Here is a 9,389-nt window from a genome sequence, read left to right on the forward strand (position 1 = left end):
TAGGTCATGAGGGTGTGCAGAAAACCCTCCATCGTCTTCGCGCCGATTTTCTACATCCCTGGCGATCGCACCCTGGTCCGCGACTGGGTTCGGTCTTGTCAGACATGCCAGCGCAACAAGACGGAGACCCTGCGGCCGGATGGGCTACTTCAGCCCTTGGAGGTGCCGTCTCAGGTCTGGGCGGATATCTCCATGGACTTCATCGAGGGCCTTCCCAAGGTGGGCGGCAAGTCAGTCATCCTCACGGTGGTCGACCGCTTCTCCAAGTACGCCCATTTCATCACACTCGGCCATCCGTACACGGCGGCGTCCGTGGCCCGGGCCTTCTTCGACGGCATTGTGCGTCTACACGGGTTCCCTACTTCGATTGTCAGTGATCGGGACTCTGTATTCACGGGCCATGTCTGGCGCGACCTCTTCAGGATGGCGGGTGTCCAGCTCCGCCTGAGTACGGCATTCCATCCTGAGACAGACGGTCAGTCCGAGGTGGTTAACAAGGTCATTGCCATTTATTTGCGATGTGTGACAGGTGATCGGCCTCGCACTTGGGTGGACTGGCTTTCTTGGGCAGAGTACTGCTACAACACCTCCTATCACTCCGCCCTGCGCGCTACACCGTTTGAGGTGGTCTATGGTCGACCACCCCCGCCTATACTACCGGTGGACCCGGAGACGGCTCGGACAGCGGTTGCGGGTGACCTTATCCGCACCCGCGAAGAGATGCTTGCTGAGGTCCGTCAGCGTCTCCTTCAGGCCCAACAGCTGGCCAAGCATTACTACGACGATCATCATCGCGAGGCGGAGTTCGCAGTGGGTGACTGGGTGTGGCTGCATCTTCTCCACCGCTCTACGCAGTCGCTTGAACTGCGCGCCAAGCGCAAGCTCGGGCCTCGCTACGCCGGACCCTTCCCTATTTTGGAGCGCATTGGGAAGGTGGCCTATCGTCTTCAGCTTCCAGCCCGCGCTCGCATCCACGACGTCTTCCATGTGGGGCTGCTCAAGTTTCGTGGCGAGCCACCAGCGGCTCCTCCAGCGCTTCTGTCAACCGCCGATGGTCGCATTCTTCCAGAGCCGGCAAAGGTGTTGCAGGCACAGCTTCGTCGTGGCGTCTGGTTCATCCTTGTTCAGTGGGCGGGCCTTCCGGAGGAGGAGGCTACTTGGGAGCAGCGTGAGGATTTTCGCCAACACTATCCAGACTTTCAGCTCGAGGACGAGCTGTTTGCGCAGGCGGGGAGAGATGTTATGACCGGTTTGGTCAATACTAGGAAGAGGCCCACCGGGCATTAGTATTAGGGGCTTGGCCCACAAGTTATCTTAGGCAAGTTATTTTAGGCAAGTTGTCTTAGGCTAAAGTTATAAATACTAGTTGTAAGACACGGTTGAAATCAAGCAATAAAGATATTATCATCTTCTGTTGCCCGGCTCCCTGAGGAGCCGGAACCCTGGCCGCCGCCGCCTCTAAACCCTAGCCGCGACGGCGCTTGTCCGCCGGCACGCCCGCTCAAGCCCTCGCCCCACTCCTCCTTGCCCATACAATCTGCGCCGGAGGCCTGGTAGGAACCCTAGTCCTACCAGCAAGACCCTTTTATGTATTTTAGTTGCGCAAAATTAATCGTTCCCCTGCAGTATTGGAAGTATCACAACTTCAAAATTGACTTCAGAATTTTCTTCCAAATAAAATTTCATCAACACAATATAGGTAAAGGAAATAGTTTATGTTCAACTTTTAGCTTCTGATTTTGATCGCACCGCTGATTACAGATGCATCTCCATTTTCTTAAAAAACAAATTCAGAATTTCTGTTAGTTAAGTTGTGGACCGATTTGGTGCTGGTAGTACAGAACATCTTGGATGTTAGCAATACGGCACGTAATCTAGGTAATGGGTAGTTTATGTTCATCTTCTATCTTCTGATTTTGATCGCACCGCTGATTACAGATGCATATCTATTTTCTTAAAAAACAAATTCAGAATTTCTGTTAGTTAAGTTGTGGACGGGAAAATATATAAGAAAGGTCAACCAAGGCTCTCTCATCTGCGACCGCGCCGCCCCCGCGGGCGGCCGGCCGCGCCTCCCCTCCTCCCCCGCGCGCGTCCCCCTCCCTCCTCCTCCTCCCTGCCGCCGTCACGGGCGCCCGCCTCGGGCCTGGCCCGGTCGACGTTGGTGGCGGCGGCCTCCGGCCCTTCCCCGTCTAGGGTTTCTCCGGCGCGGGACGGAGCGGCTCCCGGCGGTGTCTTCAGGCGGCGGCGGTCCTGCGTGGCGGCGGGGTGTCCTGTCGCAGGCGGGGGCGGACTCTGGGCGGCGGCGGCGCCGTTGGCGGTGAGGCAGCGTGGCGGCACGGGCTGGCAGCGTCCGCCCGGCACAGATCTGGGCCCTTCGGGCTCCATCTGGGTCGGGGCGGGCCGGCGACAGGCATGGCGTCAGCGTGGCCTTCAGGAGGCGGTGACGAGCTGCGATGATCGGCGGGTTGCTGGCGGCGTCGACGCCAACTTGCTGCAGCGTGGCCGGCGGGGCTTAGCGGGCCCGTTTCAGGCCTGGCCGGGCCAGGGGTGGCCTGGTATGCCCCGCTGCCGTGTCTGGACAGCTACCGCGACGATGCCGGAGGCGCGGGCCTCCCGCACGACGGCGGTCGGGGTGGTTCCCTCCCGCTCGGTCTTGATGCTGTTGCTCCCGTCGCTCGGATCTTTTCTCCAGTCTTCTTGGCCTCGTGGTGATGTTCGCAGCGAGACGGTGTTGGTGGCGGCGCAACCGTGATGGCACATAGTTGGGCGGTGGTTTGGCTGGTTGGTTCCGATTGGCTGGTGGGGTTTGTCGTGCGGGAGAAATCCTTGCCGGGTCGTCCGGCTCCGATGCGGTGACACCGGCGGGTGCCACTATCCCTTCTTGGAGGGTGTCGGGAGTAGCTATCCCCCACATCCCTCTGCATACTGGGGAAAACCCTAGGACTTGTCCGGGCAGCAGCGTCGTCGGCGTCGCATCCCTTCTTGGAGGTGATGCTTAGTTCGCAGTAGATCGGAGCCTCGGGCTGTTGTGGTTTGGTTCCGGAGGGCTCAGCGGTCGCGGGTTTTCCACGCTTTGTCGAGCTGCCGCCGTTGGCATTTTTTCTTCTTCTTTTTCTTGGGCTTGTTGTGCTGCTCGCCCCAGCATTGTGATATGTACAATGATGATTTTTTTTGGAATACAAAGCGGGGGAAACCCTTTTTCGATAAAGTTGTGGACCGATTTGGTGCGTAGTACAGAACATTTTGAATGTTAGCAGTACGATTTTTCCAATGGGGCTTATTAAGATAGTACTAGTATGTTCTGTAGACCACGGAGAATAGATCTATGCACACTGGCGCTTGTTATTTTGCTTCCATTCATTTTCATGAACCTGGCTTGGATGAATGACCAAGAAATACAATTATTATTGAAAGTTGTATTGCTGCATATTTCACCTTATCACCAGTGCAAGCAATTTTACTACCAGTACCAAAACAACTTAATCCATTTCTCCTATGGGGCTTATGAACATAGTACTGCTTTCATTCATTTACATGGTCCTGGTTTGGATGAATGACCAAGAATGCAATTTAAATTCAAGGTGGTAATACTGCATGGTTCACCTTGTCACCAATGAAAGCAATCTTACTAACAGTACCAAAACAATTCAATCCTTTTCATCGATCCATTGCACAAGTCCGACCAATTTCATCCAGTAAAACAACTGATTACTCCTGTTATCCATAATAAAAACTTGTCTAGCTAAAATCTCGAACAAACACGAGCCACAGCTCACGGACAGCGTCTCAGTAGATGAGCGTGGTGGTGCTGTTGCCGAGCAGCTCCTGCTGGGCCCTGAACTGCTTCCACTCGTCGAGCACGCCGGCGAGCGTGTCGATCTTCTTCTGCAGACCGATGAGGCAGTTGGCGTGGTACGTGCACACCTCGTAAAAATTCTTCTTGTTCTCGCACACGCCGCTGAAGTAGACGGTGTCGATCAGCATCAGCGTCACCCCGTGCCGCGCCGACAGCTCCTTCTTCACCTCGCCGAACACGAACTGGTCATGCTCCCCGGGGTACCGGTTCCTCGCCTCGTACCAGTCCTGGAAGAAGGCCAGCGTCCGCGCGTTGGGCCTCGCGTACACGAAGCCGCCGTTGGCCGCCTTGTCGAGGTCATAGGGATTGTTGCCCAAGAACTGGTCGCACGCCAAGGCGATGTCGGCGGCGACGGGGAAGCGCAGCAGCGGGTTCCGGAACCACACGATGTCCACGTCTGTGAACACAAAGCCGAAGCCCAGCCCCAGCACCCGCGCCTGGAACCGGTTCCGTGCCCACATCAGCTCCACGTAGTCCTTGCTCATGAACGTCACCTCCCCCGCCGCCGTTCCTCCAGGCTCGCCGTCGCTGCTGCGGCCACCGCTGCCCAGCGGGTAGCAGAGCGGGTGCATGTGCTGGCACCGCTCCAGCGCCTTGGCGTCCATGGCCACGATCACCAGGTGCTTCAGCAGGGGCTGCGTCCGAACGCCCAGCCTGAAGCTCTCCAGGAAGAGCTCCAGGAGCGACCCCGGCAGCGTCAGCGCCTCGTTGACGAAGGTCAGTATGACCGTCTTGTCCTCCATGGCCGCGCTTCTCAGAAGCTCCACAAGAAGGCTGTCTTCTTCTTTACTCTTCACGGCCGGAACCTGCATGCAGCGCCAAAGTTCTGCAGAGTCAGACATGCACAAGGAAAACTAGTTAACCAAGAGACAATGATCAAAAGAGGAAGATAATGCATGTACCATGCTGAGGTTTTTTCTGCTCATGAGATGTGTTTGGCTTCCATTGTTGTCCAACGCCAGCTCGGGGCTGCACGGGCAGTTGGGAGCAGACGACGGCACCAGCAGCACGACAAAGGCGGCCGTGATCGCTGCTCCCACAACGAAACCCAATAAATCCCTCAGCGAGTACATTACTGCAGCCTGCTGGTGATGGAACAGAAATTCCAAACTGTTAGACAGTCTCAGCTTCCAAGAGCCCAGAGCACAGTACAACTGTACCCTGTGGTATAGCACTAGTGCTTATGAAGTGGACTTCGATGCGCAACGAGGCCAAGATTTCAGATCTTCTTCTGTCACAACAAAGAAAAAGGAAACGAGATCTCGAGACGTTTGGGCAATTAATACAACAGTTGACTAGACTTGATCTTTCTTTCTTTATAACACTGACTATGAACTGGAATCGCTCACGCACACAGAATCCGATGAATTTGAGGGGGCTAGATTTGTCGATTGCTGATCTGGATTGTCATGAGATGCGCAACTTGGCAAGTCATACACTGGGAGCGTCTTCTCAGTTTATTCGTGGGATGGCGGAGAAATCAAGGTGTCGAGATAGAATTGGTCTGACTAGTAGTATAAAATAGAGTTGCAGAAAACTGACAAAAGGGTAACTAGCTTTCTGTTCAGTTCAGACTTTATGCTAAAATTTGCATGATAGACAGTTCTGGTGGATTAATTCCACTACTCTTTATTCTGAGGCTCTTGTGTTGTTGGTGCTTGCTTTGTTTCAGCTTCTTTGTACAGATTTTGTTGTTGTTGTTATTGTTGTTTACAGTTGTGCTGCAGCCTCTCAGTTAAATTTGTTTTCACTGTTTGTGTATCACGCTTTGAGCAGACCCATGCACAGATCTAGATTCCCATGCATATAACCGACATAATTAAGTTTCAATTCATTGATCTGTTTAACTTACTAACTCTTGCTCTGGCTCTACTTGCTGCTTTCAGGCAATGGTGAAGTACTTCAATTGTAGCCCATGTCTCAGGGTGGACAACACAAGCGGTCTTTCGGACCGGCTCGTGGCCTGCTCGGTCCTGGCCAGCTCGGGCCTAGCCCGCTCAAAAAATCAGTCGGTCCGAGCTCAAGAATCAGGCCCGACAAAGCTTCGTTCCGGTCTGGGCTTTAACCGAGTCGACCGAGAAAACGTAGTCACCGCCGCTGCCGCTCCTCGTCGTCGCGGCCAGGCAGCCTCCGGGTGAACCATCATGTCCCCGAGCTTCCCCTATTCTTCCTTCCTCTCCTCCCCATGCGCCATAGCCTCTTGCTGCCACTCGCCATCGCTGCCGTGCTTGCACCGCCGCCAATCTGGAGTTCTCGACCATGGCCATGGCTGTCGTTTGAGCGCAGCTCGCACACTGGCCACCAGCTAGCCCAGGTAGGCGAACGTCTCGCAGGCGCCATCAAGATGAACTGGACGGCCTCTTGCATGTGTGGGCGCTTCACCAGGTTCGCCATGGTGTACTGCAGCTCCGAGGCCACTGTTTGAGTTTGTGCACCGACGAACTCGGCGCACAAGCCCACGATTTCTCCGTCGGCGAGCCAACGTTGCCGCCTTCAATTTCTACCGTTGTGGTCTTCTAGGACCCAGAGGGCGAGGAGTGACCCCCAAACGGTCCGGTCCCAGAAAAGCAGCTCGTTGGACAGCTCGGTCCGGTCCGAACCGGACCGCTGGCAGCCGGTCCAAATGACGGCTCGGACCGGGACCGGACCGGCCCAGACCGTGTCCACCCTGACCCATGTCTAGTACCTAGTTCTTTACTACAGTAAGAAGATCAATTAATACAAGTAGGAAGATCAATTAATACAACAGTTGACCATATTTGATCTATCTTTCTCTATCCCATTAGTCAACCAAGGAGTAGCAAGTGAAGTGTACAAGTGGTCGCTGGGCTGGAGACATGGCGGGGTAAAAATTGGTGGCCGGAAACAAATATGCTAGCGATGACGACGAGCTTGTTCCTACTTCGCTTTGTTGCTGTGTGAAGATGGAGGCTGCCTCTAGTCTTTGATCCTCTTTATATGAAGATTCTATGCTGCGTTTATGCTTCCTAGGTTGTAGCTTTTGCGCTTTGTCTCGTCTCTCTGAAGCTGCTGATGCCGCGTTGCTCACCGAGTAGTGTGCCCCTTTCGTCTTAGCCTTGCTGGTTACGGCGCTGGTGCTGCTCATGTATGATCTTATCATCAGGATGTTCTCGTTTATGGTTGTTTACTTGCTGCACACTAGTAGAAAACAGGGCTTTAGTTCGGGCAGGGCAAGCCCATTAGTCCCGGTTCAGTCACGAACCGGGACCCATGGGGCATTCGTCCCGGTTCTTTAGCCTAGGGGGCAGGCTGCAGCCTCGTGGGCATTGGTCACGGTAGGCACGAACCGGGACCAATGGGCCTCGCTCCTGACCCATAAATATTGGTCCCTGTTCTTGGCTAGAACCGGGACAGAAGGCTGTGTTTTAGTCCCGGTTCCAGCCACGAACCGGGACAAATGAGTTGTCTATATATACCCCGTCGCCACAGCAGAGCACTTCATAATGCTATGTTTTTTCTGGCCGGCGAGGAGAGGGCATTTGGGTGCTCTAGCTCACCTCCTATGCACATGAGGTGTTCGATGAAATGCGCGAGACACGCTAGTTAAACTTTCTCCTCTCAAAGCTCGACCTTCAAGCTCCATTTTCCCCGAGATTAGTTTAGATTTAGCGGTCCGTCATGTCCCGTCCCCGTCTTCACCGCCATCGATCGCCCGCGCCGGTCTCGTCGCCTGCACCACTATGGTGAGCCTCTTGTTCTTATCTTCTTCTGAAAGAAAAAAAATTCTGACTTTAGGTACATACTTGTCTAATTTTCTTACTTTTATTATTGCTTGTTATTATATAGTGCGATGGTTTTGATATCCGCCCCCGTCGGCCCTCGTCCTGGCTATGATTCGGATGTGGTATATATATTATCTTTTATAACTATTTGGTTCATTTATAGTTTATGACAATTATGCCCATCAAGTTGACATAGATATTATTTATGTAGGAGATAGTTGAACCGGAAATTCCAACCGACCCTATTGTCGAGAGGTTAAATTTAGTTGAAGAAGAAAACAATTACTTGAAGGAAAAAATAAAAAATTGAGGAGGAGAAGATGATATTGGAGTTGCATGTTGCGGATGTCGTCGATGATCACAAGATCAAGATGGATGCAATGCGGTTGAAGATTACTAAGATTAGAAAATATGTCATTCATACCGAGGCTTGGTATCATTACGCCGTTGGATCAATTTTTACCTTGGTTGTGATTATGATCGCATTTGTTGTTGCATTGAAAGGTTTTATATAGTTTCAATGTATGGTTTAACTAGATGCTCTCGAGAGCTATATATTTTTCAATGAGAACTATGTATGTACTTTGTTTTAATGTGATTATGAAGTTCTATTAATTTGGCCAGTTATCTATTCATGAGAGCTATATGTACTAAATTGATAATGTGGCTTTGAATGGTTCATTTTGAACACAGAAAAACTATGGAGTTCAAACAAGTTCAAAAAAATGAAATCCCTTTATAACAAACGAGTTTCCGTATGAAACACTGATACTTCGATACAGATTATTCGTTTTGTACACGAAGTGCATCCATTTTTTGCCGTAACCCTCTCTACTTTCTTGCACATGCTATATGGGTGAAATGATGATACCATGCCAACTTTCAGCTTTTCCAGAGTTCATTTGTAGTGCTTTTCAATTTCAGGGTCTTATAGCTAGAAAAAAATCAGTAAATGCATGAAAAATAACAAATGAAGTCAGAAAGGGTTGAAAATTGATGATGTGGTTTTGAATGGTGCATTTTGAACACATAAAAACTATGGAGTTCAAACAAGTTCAAAAAAATGAAATCCCTTTGTAACAGATGAGTTTCCGTGTGAAACCATGATACTTCGAAAGAGATTGTCCGTTTTGTACACGAAGTGCATCCACTTTTTGCCGTAACCCTTTCTACGTTCTTGCACATGCTATATGGGTGAAATGATGATACCATGCCAACTTTCAACCTTTTGAAAGTTCATTTGTAGTGCTTTTCAATTTCAGGGTCTTATAGCTGAAAAAATCAGTAAATGCATGAAAAATAACAAATGAAGTCAGAAAGGGTTGAAAATTGATGATGTGGCTTTGAATGGTGCATTTTGAACACACAAAAAGTATGGAGTTCAAATAAGTTCAAAAAAATGAAATCCCTTTATAACAGACAAGTTTCCGTATGAAACCCTGATACTTCAAAAGAAATTGTCCGTTTTGTGCACGAATTGCATCCAGTTTTTGCCGTAAGCCTCTCTAGTTTCCTGCACATGCTATGTGGGTGAAATAATGATACCATGCCAAATTTCAACCTTTTCAGAGTTCATTTGTAGTGCTTTTTAATTTCAGGGTCTTATAGCTGAAAAAATCAGTAAATGCATGAAAAATAACAAATGAAGTCAGAAAGGGTTGAAAATTAATGATGTGGCTTTGAATGGTGCATTTTGAACACAGAAAAACTATGGAGTTCAAACAAGTTCAAAAAACTGAAATCCCTTTGTAACAGACGCGTTTCCGTATGAAACCCTGATACTTCGA

General features: G+C 50.7%; 1 protein-coding gene across 1 annotated transcript; it reads right to left on the minus strand.

Annotated features, from left to right (window-relative positions):
- Nucleotides 1-3,607: 3,607 nt before the first annotated feature.
- LOC125540685 (uncharacterized protein At4g15970-like) lies at nt 3,608-5,053 on the minus strand. The gene is made up of 2 exons (XM_048704274.1): nt 4,762-5,053; nt 3,608-4,665 (listed from the first exon to the last, which is right to left on the minus strand). Exons 1-2 carry the CDS (start codon nt 4,930-4,932, stop codon nt 3,790-3,792), a joined length of 1,047 nt encoding a protein of 348 aa, XP_048560231.1. The 5' UTR covers nt 4,933-5,053; the 3' UTR covers nt 3,608-3,789.
- Nucleotides 5,054-9,389: the final 4,336 nt, after the last annotated feature.

The sequence above is a fragment of the Triticum urartu genome, chromosome 2, assembly GCF_003073215.2.
Source record: "Triticum urartu cultivar G1812 chromosome 2, Tu2.1, whole genome shotgun sequence".
Classification (NCBI taxonomy): Eukaryota; Viridiplantae; Streptophyta; class Magnoliopsida; order Poales; family Poaceae; genus Triticum; species Triticum urartu.